Source organism: Eretmochelys imbricata, chromosome 22 (assembly GCF_965152235.1).
Source record: "Eretmochelys imbricata isolate rEreImb1 chromosome 22, rEreImb1.hap1, whole genome shotgun sequence".
NCBI classification, from domain to species: domain Eukaryota; kingdom Metazoa; phylum Chordata; order Testudines; family Cheloniidae; genus Eretmochelys; species Eretmochelys imbricata.
The window spans coordinates 10,860,866-10,878,846 of record NC_135593.1 but is presented as its reverse complement, the minus strand read 5'-3'; the positions used below and the strand labels follow the sequence as shown (position 1 = coordinate 10,878,846).

General features: G+C 46.7%; 1 protein-coding gene across 1 annotated transcript in view; it reads right to left on the bottom strand.

Annotated features, from left to right (window-relative positions):
• Window positions 1–264: 264 nt before the first annotated feature.
• JAM3 (junctional adhesion molecule 3) overlaps window positions 265–17,981 on the bottom strand; it is a 41,786-nt gene continuing 24,069 nt past the window's right edge. The window contains exons 2-9 of the mRNA XM_077839928.1: window positions 9,894–9,959; window positions 8,446–8,559; window positions 7,620–7,772; window positions 7,192–7,394; window positions 6,355–6,454; window positions 5,294–5,423; window positions 3,827–3,881; window positions 265–3,007 (exon numbers count right to left, since the gene is read on the bottom strand). Of these exons, the coding sequence (XP_077696054.1) occupies window positions 2,972–3,007; window positions 3,827–3,881; window positions 5,294–5,423; window positions 6,355–6,454; window positions 7,192–7,394; window positions 7,620–7,772; window positions 8,446–8,559; window positions 9,894–9,959 (857 nt within the window). The 3' untranslated portion in view covers window positions 265–2,971. The remainder of the gene's footprint in view (window positions 3,008–3,826; window positions 3,882–5,293; window positions 5,424–6,354; window positions 6,455–7,191; window positions 7,395–7,619; window positions 7,773–8,445; window positions 8,560–9,893; window positions 9,960–17,981) is intronic.

The following is a 17,981-nucleotide window of genomic DNA, read 5'->3' as shown; positions in this document are numbered from 1 at the left end:
ACAGGTATAGCCCATCAGGCAAGGATCCATCTCTTCTCGAGAAGAAATGGGGGTTGAAGAACTGCCCACAATAAACCAATTTGATGTAAGTATTTACATGTGTTTTGTAACACCAGTTTAGTTCTTTGTAAGTCACCAACTGAAGTAAACAAACAATCTGTCAGAAAACTGAAGGAATCTTTCACCCATTACATTGAATTCAAAGCAAACACAGATTAGGAATAAATATGAATTTAAAAAAAACAACACAAGGATGCTTTAATACCTTGATATGTATGTAAAACATTCTTGGCAAAGTTAAATGTAATACATTAGTACAAACCTATAGATTAAACTATTTACAGCAAGTTCTGTAAATCAAATCTGACGAGTTAAGTCTTGGGGGTGGGGGAAAGGGGGCCCTTCATCCAGGTAGAGATGCCACTGTCACATTTTTAGATCTGAAAAATAAATCTCTATTCTTCACCATGCAAAAATATGCAAGCTGAGAAATCCTGACTTCAGCAGAAGGTCAAGTGTCAGACAGTGCTCCCCACAGTGCCAGAAGCTAGCTTGACTCTGTAAGCTTTTTCCTTTCTCCCCATCTTAATGTTCTATAAGCAGCATAGAAAAGGAGTAGTGGATAAAACTGGAGGGTAAAGAAGCGTCTTAAAGTATGCTATCGTCATGCTGACTACAGGACAACATGCAACCAGTGTACAGGAATACCTAGTTGTGGGTGAAGAGCACATCTTAAAGGTAACCATAAATCAATTGCAAGGTGTCAGTACCCTCTGGATAGCACACCCCATCTTTACCTCCATCTATGATAGCAAAAGGAGAAAGTGGACTATGTTTAAATAAATGAAGCAATGGCATGTCCAACAAGGCCCCAAAATCACTTAATAGGTGGTGAAAAGTCCAAGGCAGATTAATACAGAACATGGAAAAAAATAACACTGACAGTCCAAATTGTCAAATATTCAAAATACTGTATGCATCAAAAGTTAAGACAACTCAATTTGTTTGAAATACAAGAACACTAAATTATGCTACATTAAAAACCATTCTTCAACCACAGCACAGAACTGCTCTACTGTTGCATTTAAGTATTTCATATTTAACATTTGCCCAATGCCGCAAGTGTACATTTCTGAAGAACAGGGAACCCTAAATGATCCCTTAAAGCCAAGAAAGTGGTAGCATCTACCAGCTGAAGAAAGGTAGCAGCTAGCAGCTTGAAAGCACTTTTGTGTCCAGCTCGTTGCTTTCACAGAGCTGGTTTCCCCGCTTCCGATGCAATCTCAAAATTCTGAAGAGACGGTGTAGCTGCCACAGAGTTAGAATGAATTTAGAGAACTAGCAGAGAGATTTATCATCTTCAGCAACCATTAGTCACTCTGTCACCTGGTCAGAACTTCAAAAACCGTCACAGGATATTTCTTGCAAATAAGCATTGGTCTTTTGCAAGAAAATAGTCGTTTGAAATATAAAATTGAATAGCTCCTGCCTCGAACTTACAAAAAGGATCCCTGAGTGACTATGTTCCATGTCCTATTAGACCTCTCTTGGGAAGAAAAATGTTGAAGCTAGCTTGGGAGAAAGAGGCTGCTTCTCTGTCCGCAGTTCATAAAGTTGTTTGTGCTGCACTCTGCAATAATACTGATATGCTCTGACAGTGCTATGCTGTAGCAGCATTTGAGCTCCTGGCTGCAGTTTAAAAAGGACTTGTTTTTTAAAAAAATAGCTACGTTAAAATAACACTGTTGGCATAACATATTTACACTTTAAATAGAAATGTTACCTTCGCTGAAGTAATCAAAATACATCTTTGCAAAAATTTAGAATGCAGAATTCTACAAAATCAATGGGGTCTGTAGAAAAGCTTGAATTCATCTCAGTACCATTGTGGGAATCAGCCCCCGAGAGTGGTTTTGGCTTTAAATTTCATAAAAGGGATACCTTAATGCTAAGGGTCTCGGCCTCCGGTTTTAGAATCTTAAAAATAACTCCAGAACAGGTAAGCCTGCTTTGTGCAAATTAGAGTTGAAAGCTGCCTGCATACAGTGAGTATTTTATGTAAAACTGAACAAAAGCAATCCTTTTGGAGTGAAGCTGTACATGTGGAGAAAAGAAAATTCACCACTGCTGGCAGAAGGGCTGCGACATTTAAACCAGTTAGTTGCTTGTACTATATCTCCACCCACCACTGTGGGTTTGACTCAGATTCTGGCTCTGCACCTGCAGAACCAAATCCTGATAGGGGTTCCTAAAGTCCACAGAAATGAAACATTTGAGGCCAATGCGACATGCTCAACAGGGGCCAGCTAGTGAGATCAGTAGCCTGCATGGCTCATGCTCAGGTGGGGCTCTGCAGGATTGACATGATAGCAGTTCTGGCAGCTCAGCCTAGCAGGCCATTAAAAATAAAATGATACAAAGAAGGGCACGAAACCCTCACTTGCGAAGTTGGCAAGAGCCCAGTACAGTTACAACTATAAAGGTTGCTAGCCAGGCTCAGGCATTGTGAAGCTAAGCAGAGGGTTCTCCCCTTTTGTGGATAAATCTTATTTAGAATCTATTGCCACATCAGCACCATTTCTCTATCAGGTCAAGATGCCCATTTACCTAAAGCTTCTCCCCTGTTTGGCTTGGACATTCTGGCTGTGTATCTGCACCACAGGGAGAAGGCAGTTCCATGAGCATCTGCAGCTCAGAAGGCTATGGCTGTGGAGGGGAATGCTCAGTCTTGGAAAGGGTAACAGCTCCTCCTTAGTATGAGGAGAGATGTAAGTGGTCCAGGTGATATCTCTGGGGGAGGAAAAACACTGGTTTGGAGTGAGCGTTGTTAACTTTGGCAAAAGAAAGTCAAGTTTGTGTGTTTCTAAACTCTTCCGAGTGCACTTTGTTCATCTTTTTGCTCTTGCTTTGAGTTCCTGGAGGAGGTATTTCCATACTTGGTCTGGCTGCTTTGCAATATCCTTTTGGCATTTCAGATAACAAATGACGATTTGTGTCTGAAGTCACCCTGAAATGAAAGAGTGATGTGTGTCGCCACATTCCCCGATGGTGTCCAGGCACGTCGTCTTGCCCACTCTCCCCAACCCAAATATACCCTTGCAAAACAGGTGCTATTTGTGTAATCTTTTTTTTCCCCACAGTCCTGCCTGGGCCCCACTATCTCATTCCATCCCATAGAAGCTGGTAAGGACAAGCGTCCACCAGTAATACCTAGCTCTTAACATCTCATAGATGATCCCCATACAACGGAATGAAGAAGATTTCCCCCACTGCTTCTTCACAGTCCCTCTGCGGATAAGTTTAGGAGACGCCTCTCCCTGATGGGTGAGCAGTTCAAATCCTGAGATGTAAATACGCTAGTCTTGTACATCATCAGTATAGACTGTCTACTTAATCCAGGAAAGCCAATCCCAAAGGAGCAGCCAATCAGCTGCTTAAGATAGAGCAGAGCTTTATTTGATACACTGGGGGTCAGTGCCCAAAGACAGGCAGTTGCCTAGTAAGGGTGTCCTCTTGGACAGACTTGACTAATAGAATATAAGTGATTAATAAAGCCATAACCCATTCTCAGGAGGGGGCCTAACTCTCTAGAGAGTGTAAAAGAACAAAGCCTTTCTCAAGGACCTGACTCAGCTGTTGTCCTTCCTCTTAGTCCTAGGTCCTCACTTTGTGAGTTGTGTCCAACCCATGCTTGAAGAAATTCTGCTCTGGAGAGTCATTATGGGCCCTAGGTAGTGTGTGATTCCTGAGCTTGGCGGCCCTGCACCAGCCCCTTCAGAGACCTAAAAGGAAAGATGTAATGTGCTAATTGTTTCCCTTCCCTTACCTCGTCCTCTGTCTGGATATAGTTAACACCATCTGGTTTTGCTGGAGTCTTGTAGCTACGAAATAAGGGGAAACAGATCGGATTCCTGTGATAATGGGACTTCAGGTGGCAAAGCAGAACTGTTCATTATTATTTTATGTTTATTTTATTTTATTATATTAATTATGTATTAATATTTGGGGAGGAGGACAACTAAAGGTATTTTTTGTCAAAATGAGAGCTGAACTGGGAGCAGCTAGCTCTGCTTAAAGCCAGGCCTGGACCTTTCCCCCACTCAAAGCAGCTGGGCTTTCCCCATCAACTACTAACCCGTACAGGAGCCCTTCTTCCGGGAGGGGAAGGTCCCAAATGTATCCACCCACGCTACGCTTCTGACCACAGTAACTGTGAAAAGAGTTAAATAGTTTTCCAGCCTCCCTCCCTCCTTCTGGTCACTGTAACATCATTTCCTTTTATAATTATTATGCAGTTAATTTTAAACCCTTCATTGCCTGCTGGCAGGTTTACTGATAATCCTTTATGATTGCACAGGGTTATAAGAAAGCTCCACTTGTTTTGTCCAGCAGAGGAATCTAAACATTCATATTTAAAGTCCTGCTTCCCCAGCATGCATCCACTTAGAATCATATTTAAATGAAGGGATTGGGGCCTCCAGCAGACGGGGAGGAGGGTCTTGCTGAAATGTGGCACTGAACTAGGCCAATCCAGCTTCCATCCGAGGTTACACAATCCCCAAAAGAAGCTCAATATTTAACTAAAATGTCATTCTGTTTCTGATCATGGAAGCTATTTATAGTTTGACCCTTTGGCTCCCATAATGCTGCAGTCTTAAATGTGCCGCACTATTCAGGAACACAAGCCCTCATTGATGGGATCAATTCAGAAATGGCAGTTTTAATCCAAAATGTAAGTGCTGGGATGTACCCATTAAGACGTGCTTTCCAGCCTGGGACTGTTCTCCCTCACACATTTTCTGAATATGTCCTGATGCTTGTACTGATTACACAATGAGCTGTGCTCAGTAAATCCCTGACTTCTAAATGCCAGCAGCATGTGACCACAGGAAGCATCTGCTAAGCTACTACATAAATACAACTGTGGGATGGTTGGGAATTAGCAGGACTAAGCCCCTGTCTCTGTGCAAAGCACCAGAATGTTAGAGCAAGGCTTCTTCCTCTAGCCGTTCTTGTCACAGGAGACCCCTGTGTTGCAAATATGAGTGGAGACTTGCCACAGTTAGCCTGTGAGCACACCAACTTCTTTGTGCCAATTGGCGTTCAAAATGCCCCTGTGGAGCTGGGTGGAATTGGGCAGGTCTAGAGAGTTAATTGGGGAAATAGGAAGTAGTATTTAAAAGTCAGGCAAGTGACCCACGCTCTAGCCAGCAGGTGCCAAGCCCTGTTATGAGAGCTGCATGCCAGGAAAGGCAGAGGACTGTGGGAAAGAAGGTTGCAAACCTAGCCTTACCTTTTCCCAGTCTGTTTGGTGTTCACAAAGTAACCCCTTCTGTAGGCACAACAGATACCAAGCGTTATCAGCACCAGAACCACCACGACCACTAGGACTCCACCAACAATCCCACCAATATTAAGATCATCTGGAGAGGAGAGAAGGCATCAGTCACTGATCCCCACAGATATCCCAGCCTTCCACCTACACACAGACTAGCTGGCACGAAACCTTCACCCCTGAGATTCCACCCACCCAGTAGCATGATCCCTAGGTATGTACCTACTCGAGCAACTCACCCTGCAGCTGCACTTCTATTTTTAGCACGCTAGCTCAGCCAGAGCTAATATGGGTATGTCTCCTCAAGCTGGAAATGACACCTTCCAGCTCCCACATCAACATATCCAAAGACTCTTCATCTCAGCTTCACACCACCCTGGCCCCTCTTCTGCCCTGCCCTGTCCATCTCATCACTGTTCTCTTCCCTCTTCTTTCCATTTAGCTTGTCCTGTCCTAACTAAACCCACCCCCTCAATAAAACCATGGCACTAACATGCCTTTTGCTGCCATCACTCTACTTGTTATCTCTCTTCCCCCAGCACCGTGTCTGATGTGTCTATTTACACAGCATGCTCTTCAGAGCAGGGACTGCCTGCCATTCTGGGTCTGGGCAGTGCCTAGCACCAGGTGGCCCTTAGGCACTACTGTAAGAAAATTAATTATAATTAATATAATCAAATATATAAATCAGCTAAGTAACCTCAGGAATCATGAAGCTAATTGACCCAATCAGTTCTACCCTGTTTTCATTTAGCTATTCTTTTTTCCTTGCCCACATTTTGTTATTGTGTTTTTCTATGTTGTAATTTAGACTTTCACATGCCAGGAGCCAAGGCTCTGTCTCATCCGCCTGTACAGCACCGTGCTACATCTGTGTGGCTCCAGAAATTATCAGGGATTTTGGAAGAGCCAAGAACATACTTGACGCTGTATGAGACACCAAGAAAAAACAGCCCCCAACACTGCAGACCTTCTGATATATAAACCACCACTTTCTAGAGGTAGGCAGAGCCACTCACAGATTTCCATCTCCTGCTCCTCACACTTGGCGGAGCCGGCGTCGTTTGTTGCTATGCAGTAGTAACGGCCAGTGTCACCCTTGCGCACGGCAGCGAAGACCTGTTTCGGAGGAAGCATAACGTGTCAGAATCACAACCTTTCCACAAACAGCAAACAAACAAGTTAGACGCTACATCCAGAGATCTAGGCCTTATGGACCTGCAGGAGGATGAAATAAATATACACAGGCATTTCTTTGTTTGCCTTTTGATCACACCAAAGACCTGCAGGGAGTCCCCACACCTGCAGCCTGGAGATATTCTCAGTGCACGGACTCCAGAGAGGCCCAGAAATTAACTAGAGGTTCACTGCTTTTAGATCATAGCGCAGGAGCTCACTACAAAAGACTTCCCTCAGTAACACAGGCTGCAAACTGGACCCATGACATTTCCCCCAGGGAAATACAGCAATCAAGAGAGAGACCTTTCAGGGCCAGAAAGGTTGCTTCTCTTCCTTTTCTACAGCACTGAGTTTTTATGGTGATACGTTGATTAGAAACAGAGAGAGAGAAGTGTGGGGGGGGAGCTATGCCATTCCTCCCCCCTCACAACAGCTTGCTCTGCCCACTCTCTTCCAAAGGCAAAGACTACAACATGGGGGTCATCTCTTCTGGTCCCATGGAGTTCTTCTTCCCCCACATCCTCCTGTTGGACTCTGCAGGCCCTCAGGGGGCTAAAACCCCAACCTGTTCCAATTGTTCCCTCCTCTTCAGTCCACTCATAATCTGGGTGCAGGCAAAAAGCAACCCTAACAGAGCCCAGCAACAGCATTCTCAGTCATTTCCATAAAAGCATTACCAAAGTGCCCGTTCCAGGGTTCAAGACGAAGGAGGAATTACGGAATTTGGGGTTAGATTTGGAGTCGGTCGGTAAGGGTTCACTGTTGTGGTACCAGCTGTAGGTGGACTCTGGGTAGCCTTCGTTCTCGTGGCAGTGAAGGGTCGCTGTTTTGCCCACCGGAACAGCTTTAGGGACTCTGCACTTGGGAGTGACTGGCTTCACTGGGAGAAGAGACACAAAACATGTGAATCGCCTGGCCCAGCACCCTGCTGCACCCCAGCTATTCCAGTACTATTCCCCTTGGAGCACAGAACAGCGATTCAGCTGGACCCTAGCCCAGCATAACCAGGGCTGCTTCCCCCTCCAGAGGTGATGGCCACCACCAAAATCAAATTGTCTTGGGAAACCAACAAGGCACGCTGTGGGGCCCTGAGCTGAAGCAATACCTTGCACTGTAAGCCGGATGTTTATCTCATCTACTATGTTCGCATCGTCAGGTGCTGCCACTTCACAGCGGTAGGTGGCAGTATCCATGCGGGTGGTGTTTTTGATCACCAGCGATGTCCGGCTAAGAATTTCTGCACGAGTTACGAAGTCTCCTGGAGAAGGGAGGAGAGAGAAGGAACTCATGAAGAACAGGCGAGACCATATTTCCAGCTGTGTCCTCCACCAATGCATGTTAAAGGCTACAGCTCTGTAGTTCTGAGGGAGGGGAAGAATCTGACTTGGAAAGTGTAACACCTGCTGCAAATCATAAAGCCCGAAAATGAATTTCCAAAATCCCAGAGCTGGCAGTGCTGGAGTGGGCAGCCTGCTCCACCTTAACCCCCTCCAAATAAGTGGGAAGTGGCACAGCAGTGACTACCCCGGAGAGCAGCTCTTATCTAGAAAGATGGTAAATCTTCAAAGTTTCCTATGGAACCGTCAGAGACTGCATGCAAGGACCATGGGTCCAGGCTTACGGGGCCTGCACCAATTGCATCTTTGCTTCACCCAATAAATGGTCCCACATAAAGGATGCAAAGTTCCCCTTCTGTTCTCACTAAAGCTCTTTGTGACACCTCATTGCTGACCATTCAGTTGAGGTCTGACAGCAGGGAAAGAGGATCCAGGCCTCACTCAGTTCTGAACCTTGGCTGACCAACATAGGTTTCGAAAGTAATTAGTAGGAGAACCAAAATTCCTGAATTTCACAGACACATTTGTTCCCTGCCTTTATTGTTTCTGTGGTTATAAAGAGGAGAGGGGCAAAAGGGCAACAGATCTTCATACCTTGCATTTTATTGTCAAAAAACACGTAGGAGGTGTCACCGTTTCTGATTTTCTTCCACTCGATCCTGGGATTGGATGTTGTGGTGGATTTAATGATGCAGGACAGCTCCACACCTAACAGCAGAAATAAAACAAATACAGATTAACAGGGAGCAGCCGTGTTTTCGCTCTGCTCCGAGCTGCCTCGCACACTGTTATACTGGGAGATGTCGCCCATAAAGCAAAGGCCCCGTCTTTCATCTGCCTCACAAACATGAATGCCGCTGGGTTCCAGGAACCTTTGGGGAAGATGGACCTCGGCCAGCGAAAATAATAGCAATGCAGATAGCGACCTCTGAGAGAAAGGAATACAGTCGGCATGACGGTGTCTGATTTATAGCAAACAATCCCTCACGGTGCAGGCAGCCGACATCGGCTTCGTTGCTAACAAGCATGCAAGATGGAGCAAGAGTCATTATTGTCTCCCAGAGCAATGACTGAATTATAGCTGTCACTCCGGCATTTATGAGAGAATGCTTCAATCTCATCCACCATCTCCCACCTCAGTGAATTCAGTAGCCCAGTCCCCTCTGCAGGAGGCATTTTCATCTCCATCTTATAGAAGAGCAACCTGACGCTCAGAGAGGGGGCAACTCCACAGTGTTACCCTGGGCATCTGCACCAGGGCCAGAAAGAAGATTTACATCTTCCAAATCCCAGTCCTCTGCCTTACTCACAACACAACTCTCTCCTGCATGCTTAAGTCCAGTGCTTCGGTCCTGCCGGTGTGCTCCTAGACACTGTCCCAGCACTCTTTAGGTAACCAGAACAACCTCTTACGGCATTATCGGTACTTGTGTTCCGGCACATCTCAAATGCAGCACTCACCTGCTGGTTAGGCCCCACTTCAGTTAATAACTTAGGTCTGATCCACACCTAAAACTTAGGTCCATCTAGTTACGGCGCTCAGGAGTGCGAAAAATTCACACCCCTGAGAGACTTAATTAAGCCCATCTAAGCCCCAATACAGACACCGCTAGATTGCCGGAAGAATTCTTCCAGCGACCTAGCTGCTGCCCGTCCAGGGGGTGGATTTACTACAGGGATGGAAAATCCCCTTCTGCGGCCGTAGCAAGTGTCAGCACTGTCACTGTAGCGCTTGTAGGGTAAACTTATCCTTGGGCACACGCTTAAGCGCCAATGAGTTCACTTAGCGAGACTTCAGTAAAACATTCTAAGCATGTGCTTAGGTGCCAATGGCACTTCAGCAGAGCCCTTCAGTTTAACTACTTTGCTAAACAGGGAGAGATGTAAGAACACGCGTAAGCACTTTGCTGAAACTCAGGGCCTTAGTTCTGCCTTGCCCTACACAGCATAAAACCTGAGACGTGCCAAGTCTTCCCGATTGATGCAAATCTACAGCTGCAAGGAAGCGTCATGATCACATTACAGAACCGGCAAGCACTTACGCTGGAATTCCTGCACCACGGGCTTGGTGTTGCTAGATGTCAGCTCCACGGCTAAGATTCGATAGCCTATAAAAACAAACAAAAGGGAATAAGAACAGCCCAGCTCATCAATCCTACAGTTACAAACTTACTCCCTGGTGAGAAATCCTCCAAGCCAGCTTTAATAAGGACCAGCTTCCCTACAACAAAAGCTCTCCCTGGCCTCAACTGCTGGGCCAGCCAGCCATTAGCCTCGTGTTTATTTAGAAATCAATCTCAGTGCAAATACCAAAGGTTAAAAGCAACAATTAAAGAGGCATTGACAAACTGGCACAATACCAGCAAAAGACTCTTCCTCCAGCCATGCGCTCCTGTTTAGAGGGTGGACAAACACTCACTCAAAAAATGGCCAAAATGGCTTGCAAAATAAGGACTCTGGCATTCAAATTAATTTGACAGATGAGATAAAGGGAAGGAAACACATCTCAAGAATTTCATTCACTTTCTAAACTCTGGAATTTGTTAGCTATACTTTGGGGATCCCTCAGATTAAGAGGCGCGATAGAAATGTACAATGTGTGGTTAACATGCCATAGAAGGCTGTTCCAAGAGAAAGCTGGACAAAAAGGGAAAGGGCAGCTTTAGGGCTCAAACTGGGCAAAGTTAGGGGATTGAAATTAAGCAGGTTCGGTGAATTCCTGGCCTGACCGAGGTCAATGACAAATTTCCTAATCGCTTCAGTTTGGCCAGGATTTCACAGTTTTGAGTGGAATGTTCAAAAGTTCTCAGCAGCAGCTTGATTCTGCTCCCATTATCAAAAGCCACCTTTTCCACTGGCTTCTCGGGGAGCAGGGATAAGCCAATGCAGAGTGCTCTAGAAAATACCACCCACCATAGGCAGCAAGCCCTCCGTCCGCCATGGGCTGTTTTCATTCTCAGTTGGCCCTGGTTTCCCCTTCTTGCTGCTGCTATTCCAGCCTCTTGAATGTTCCCAATTAGTGCTGCAAGCTTTACCTCTTTACAGTGTTCTCCTGCTTGAGACCCAGCCAGCCTTTTACGGCTTTCCAAGCATAATAATGCCTTTCATCCAGGCAGGGCTCAAAGGGGTGCACAAACCATGTACATGTACCACCACGCAACTCTCCAAAGAGTTCTTCTGGGGCAGAGGGAGGCATCCAGCTAGCATCCGCACTGCCCATCAGGAAAACGTGACCACCTGAGCAAACCTTCTCTCTCACATGGAGAAATTTTTACAGCTGAGTAGTCTAGTACCAGCGGGGTCCATCACCTCCCATTTAAACATACCCTCCCACAGAGTATATTCCATAGTCCTGTCTCTCAGTGATGGGGTAAGGCACACAAAATAGTTTACAGCAATAGTGCACCAGGGCCCAGCATGAAGACTCATTATTAAAGACCTGATCTAAAGCCCACTGAAGTCAATAGAAAGATGACCCCCACCCCCATGGACGACAGTGGCCTTTGGATTAGGTCCAAAGTCAGGAAGATGAAAACTAAACCATCAGTGATCTGATATGGACAGAAATCAGGACCCTGCTTTATCCAGGATGAAACTGACAAGACAAACCAGGAAAGGGACTCAAAATGAGACATGAAGAGGAGGAAAAGGGCTTACATCATTAAGACAAACCCCTGGAAATTCCCACGTGCTTGGTATTTCGGGTGGAAACATTTCAGATCAACAACCAGCTATAAAAGGAAGTTAAAATTCCTACAGTTGGGTGGATCAGGAGGATACAGTGAAGAAACTTTGCCCTTTGCTGCAGGACTGGGGGGTTTTTAAAAACCACCTAAGAGAGATGAGACCAACTGAAAGTTGATGGGTCTGATGCTCCTACACCCTTTAGCCACTTTTGGAATTCTCCCCGCTAGTTATCATGACTCGTTATTTGTTAAGTGTTGACAGTTTGCTCAATGCCATGTTGGGCATAGTTCCTGCCCCAAGCAGCTTTCTCAAAAAAGACCAAGATGCTCTGGGAGGCTGGGGAAGTTTAAAGACCATGACTCCAGGAGAATCATTGCACAGATGAGGGCCACAAGACATTGCAAACTAGCAAAGGCCCCAGCCAAACTACTGTCTTACGAAGGCAAATTACTCCTTGCCTCTGCACTCCTCTCCCTCTCAGCATTTGGAGTCATGTGTAGAGCACTTTGGAGAAGCCTACTATTGACTCAAGAAGGTGACCATTCTGATCCTGTAAGGTGGTCAGTCAGGGTTAGAATGAATCACAGTGCAGTATGGTGGGCACTTAGCCCTCGGGGGCCTGGATTTGAGTCTGAAAACACTTCTCCTTTGGGAGCACAGAAGAATGCCACCTTCCTTGCTATATCTCGGCAGGTAGAAGAGGAGGCTCCAGTCTTGGTTTAGTATCATCGGAAGGCAATGGAGTAGTTATGCAAAGCCCAGGTGCAGGCCAGCAGTGAGGGAGAGCGGAGCATATTTATACCAGTTCTGCGATTTCCGGGCTTGGCTCTGCTGAATGGTAACCAGGCCACACAGAAGCTGTAACATGTTCCTTTCCCTTCACTCTCGCGTTGATCCTTCTTGTTCCATCTAAGATCCCACACGGCGAATCTAGTTTTGATCCTTAGTTTCCTTCCTGGGGAGCATAAGCATATCCCAGTAATCCCAACAAAAGCCCAGAGCATTAAAGTAACCAGCCATATGAAGACAAGCAACAAGCTCAGGAAAATCCCTCTGAAGTCCCCTGACACACTTTTAAGCAGGCTCCCTGCTGACGGTGGGCCCATTTTGTTTTGGAATTGAGGTTTCCTACCTGCAGGCTGCAAAGCACACATTCCCTCAACTCCATCCCCCACTGCCCAGGAGCTTGGATGTACATGCCCTTTCCTCACGGTCACCACTTTGCCGATGCTTCTGCTGCAGAAAGGCATTTGCCTTTCAAAAACCCACACTGACTAATGACTCATATTTTCCTACAAGAGAAAAGTCTTTTCTGGACAGCACTAATTAGCCAAAACACCCAAGGAACAGAACACACTGATGAGGATGCAACTGGTGAAGATGCTTTTTCCACTCGTGAGCCTACACCAGGAGTCGGCAACCTTTCAGAAGCGGTGTGCCGACTCTTCATTTATTCACTCTAATTTAAGGCTTCGCGTGCCAGTAATACATTTTAACGGGTTTAGAAGCTCTCTTTCTATAAGTCTATAATATATAACTAAACTATTGTTGTATGTAAAGTAAATAAGGTTTTTAAAATGTTTAAGAAACTTCATTTAAAATTAAATGAAAATGCAGAGCCGCTCTGGACCGGTGGCCAGGACCCGGGCAGCGTGAGTGCCGCTGAAAATCCGTTTGCGTGCCGCCTTTGGCACACAGGCCCTAGGTTGAATACCCCTGGCCTACACAACGGGGCGATAACATTCTGAGAGGCAGGAGGAGCCAAAGAAGAGTAATGTTTGTCCCAGCTCCTGATCTCTTCCCTTGTGAAGAACACCCTCCTCCAGGGCTCTGTTGTGTACCAGGACTCCATTTGTCTTATCTTTGGAGACTTGGATTGATCTTGCATAGTAGAGAGGGTTTGGTGAACAAAGCCCCGAGCCTGATTTGCAGAAGGGCTGGGATGAAGCGAATGGGAGCTGCGGGTGCTCATCACATCTGAGACAGGCCCCTACTCCCTAAAGGAGTAATGCACAACAACAACCACAAGTAGCAGCATCTCCTGGGGCCAGGAATAGTAGGAGGGCTCTGGGCGAGAGCTAGGATGTGTTGGAGTGCTAGAGAAGACAGTTTGCCCAGCAACTGTGCTCCAGTCTGTCCTAGTCTATCTCATCAGCTTTGCTTTCCTGACTGCACAGATGCACCCAAATGATATCAAAGGGGGGTGCAAACATTGCCTTCATTAGTTAAGAGAAAACATCCACGGCTGCAGAAAAAATGAACCTTTCATCTTTTGTACTATGTGCCCTTTTTTAAAAGAAGGAAGTTTTCCCAGAGCCAGAACGTCCCATCAAACTGATAATGGTGACAACTGCTATAGAAATACATCTAATATAATACCTGTTACCGTATGCTCCTGATTATCCCAATAGCATAGGGGACATAGATGTTATTCAGACAATCGAGAGGGGAGGAGTCATTCAGCACCAGGGTAGCTTCCCCTGCTGCCTTTGGCTTGTCCTCTTCCTCCTCCTCATCACGGTCCTGGCCTGGGGTCTCTGCTCTATTATTCAAACCTCTGCATAACCTGAATTCCTTCCTTGTCGCCCAGTGTGAGATACATAGGGGACAAGGAAGGGATTCAGGTAATGCAGAGGTTCAGATAATTGGGTTTGGGACAAGATATACTGTATATTGTTTCACATGAAGGTGGAGGTAATACCCCACTAACTAAGGGTGGTATGCTATTCAAAGTGAGCGGAGATCCTACTGGCATTACTTCCCAGCAATAGGATTACATCATGACGCTGACCCTTTCTCAGCTCTTGGAAACATTACTCACCCTTTCCTACTGATTAAAAACAAGAGATTTATGTTGCCCCATCAGGCACAAAGCAGGCCAACAACAGGTTTAAAATACAGAAGCTGGCTGCAGTTCCCAGATTATGATGTTTATGGATTGTAGGCACGGTGTAGCTGTGCCGCCTTAAATCAACCTGAGGGCAGATTTATTGTTCACAGTGCAGCAGAAGAGGGCTGCAGCCAGGGAGCTCTAACCCACAGCATGGAAGGGAAAGCCAGGCAGGGAGCAACAAACTGAGCAGAGAGGCTGCAAATGAGCCCCACCAGCATCAGTCTTACTGGGACAGGAGAAGCCATTAAAAATCAAAGATCTGAGCTGTTCGCACACGCTGCTGTTTAAGTAGTGGGGAAGGCTGTGGTATGTCAGATACCACGGCTGCTGGAAAATGCTGACTATTTTAATGGCAACCACGGAATGTGCATTGTTTGGTGTATTCCATGATCATGCGTTACAACCCTCTCTTTAGAGGAGCCTGTGTATGCTCAGAAACTCCCCCCAGCACAGTGAGGGTGCGTTATTGAAATCTCTCCGGAGCCTTCAATCCACGAGGTGAGTGGCGTAACAAGGCTTGTGCCCCCGGGACTCTTATCTGCACTGGCATGCATCCCGCCCCCAGAGCCCTCTGCACGCCTCATGCAGACAAGCTGCAACAATGCCAGCAGGTGCAGCGCTGGCTGGGCACATCGTGAACTGGGAGGGCCCAGAGACACCCACGGTTGAAGCCCAAATGCCACCAGAACTCTATACAGGTCAGCACCTGCAGCGTATTTCTGCTCTTATTTTGGCTAAGGAGATCCAGCCCGTATAAATACAGCCCTGCGCGAATACAAAATTTGTATCCCACAACCACTCCGCGAGTTTTCATTTGAGATCTCACATGACATTTTTTGATGAACCAGAACGTACCTACCAGACTCAGGAGATACCTGGACTCCCTTCTCAGCTGGCATTAAGAGGTTCTTGGGTCACAGGCATTGTAAGCTAACTTCTCTCGGAATTAAACAACAGGGCTGGTAAAGATTCCCAATCAAGTTGTTGCCTCAAACCGAGCTTTGATGTGTGATGGCTGAAGCGGGGGGGAGGGAGGAGCGGGGTGTCCAACAGAGTGATTGATTGTTACCAAATTTATAGTTAGTTGATACATTCATTTATCTTTTTTATAAAATACACTGTGATGGAATATGTACCCCATGCCAGCAACAAAAGGGTTAATGAGGGCCTGAGAGGCCAGTTAGCACACCTGGTAGCGCCTGGAGGGCCAGGCCAGGCCTCATTAAAGATGAGTCCCAGCTGGGGAAGGAGCTGGCTGGGTTCTATAAAGAGAGGAAGCCCAGAGCAGCAGGTGTGGGTAGGGAGAAGCAGTCTCTCTCTCTGAGTAGCAGGGAGTTGATACCCTTGCCCCAAATGGGAGAAGGTAGCAGGGGTGAAGGAGACTCCTGCAGTGTGCCTGAGAGAAGGCAACCCACAGGCTGACAGACCTGGGGGCACACGGGAGATGAGGGTCTAGACTAGGGACACAACTCTGCGGTGATAGCCCCTGAGAGTCAGCGTCCTGCAGCAGCATAGACCTGGGGAGGCCCCAGCATGGATAAAAAGTTTAAGCCCAAGGTAGGGGACAGAAGCTGCTTTTGTTGTGGTTTGTGTTTCACTTTGGAGTCTGGCTGAAAGACGGCAGAGAGAAGCCCTGAGTCCAGAACAGTGGGACGGGGAGGAGCCTTGGAGGGGTGCAAGATGGCAGACTGATGACCAGTGTTACATGCGACACTGTCCATTTGGGACACGGACACCCTGGCAGGGGAGAAACTTTAGAGAGACCTGGCTGGTGGGCCAAGTCATGAGAGGAGAGACCACTAAAGGCAACACGGCGGTCGGGAGGGGCATTAGACAAGGAAAGGGCTCCTACACCATGCCCAGCCATTTGGGGACACACCAGCGGTGAGTTAACTCTTTCTTATACATACGCCCCCGCCCCCCAAAAAGCAAGAGGGAGGTCCATTGTCCATTACCCTGGGCTCTCCCCATCACCACAATGTCATTGGTTGTGCAATTCAGCATGCATCTAAGGCGTGTGAGAATCCTATTACAAACCACACACTTATTATGCATTGTTACTCTCCTGGCTATTACTTCATGTAGCAAGAGTGCTGCTGAGTGAGAGTGAATGATATGCTTTTAGGCCCTAGATGCATGGCAGCTGAATGCTGTGTGTGTCAACATGCTGGACTGCCAATTTTGAGAAGCACCCTACAGTAAAGATGGCGCACTGGAGAAAGCAAACACCTATGTCAACCTACTGCAAAGGGCGACAGCTAGGGCAGCCCAGCTGAACCCCGTGCTGATCCCTGTCACGCCAAAAACATGCTAACTGTGTGCCTGCAAGAAGCGTAACAGTTCCCATTTTTGTCGGTCAACTTGTCTGGTGGGGGAGAGCTAGCAGAGTAGGGAAAGCAGCAATGACTACTGGACAGGGGAAGGGAACAAGACTTTGGAGAGCTGCTTTCTGTTCCTAACTGATCCTGAGTGAATTGAGGGCCTAATTTTCAAAGGAATTTGACTTTCTGCACCTCAAAAAATCAGGCCCTTACTTACTCTGTGCTTCAGTTTTTCCATCTGAAAAACAGGGATAATGATACTCAGTCACCTTTGTAAAAGGCTTGGGGATCCATAGATAGGAAGTGCTAAATAAGTACAAAGTAATCAAAAGGCCAGGACATAATTAGATGGATCCAAAGATCTTTGATACTTTTGCCTTTCCCAGAAGTTCAAAGGAACTCAAGCATGGATAGAGCTGGGTTTATTAAAGGAAGTCAAAGCATCCCATTGCAATCTTATCCTTGCGCTACACCCAGAATACCCATTAGCCAATTCTCCCACATGGTGTCGGTTGTGCAGTTCTCAAGAGCCCTGCTTTTCACAACCTGATTGTGGCTTTCAGTTACACCTGCATCATCACCAATGCACTAGGAAAGTGGGGTGCTCTGTCCTCTCCCGGCTGGTCCACATCAGAGGTTTGTGAGCCGGCTACTGCTTCCAACTAATGGCCTTAGGCTGGAATTTTGAATGAGCCCAAGGGAGTTAAGTGCTAGCTCCCATTCAGAGTTAGAGACAGGGACCAAATTTACAAAGGTGCAGACTGGTGCCTACTGGGTTTACAAGGGACTTAGGCACCTAGCACCTAATGTCTTTAATTGGATTTATGTGCCTAACTCACTTAGGCACCTATGGGATTTTTTTTTTAAAGCTCCTATCAGCATCTTTAGGTGCTTACAGGCCTTCATCAATTAGGCCTTTGGTGCCTAACTCCTGTAGGCTCATCTGAAAATCCCATCCTCAATCCATTAGCTCTTTTGTGCTTTTAGCACTGAAGGTCTAAGGACCAAATCCTGCTCCAGGCCCAAGTGGGTCAGTGATACATTCACTGTGGCATCCACGTGGCAGGCACACAGCTGATCCGAGGGTTAGCTGGAAAAGGAGGTTGTCAAAGGGCCAAGCAGAGCCACATGTGTACTGCCAGGTCCAGGGATCTGTGTCGGCTCTTGGCCGAGGACACAGTCAAGACTGGCTCCGGGGCAGGCTGGGGAACAATGAAGATGCGTAGCCA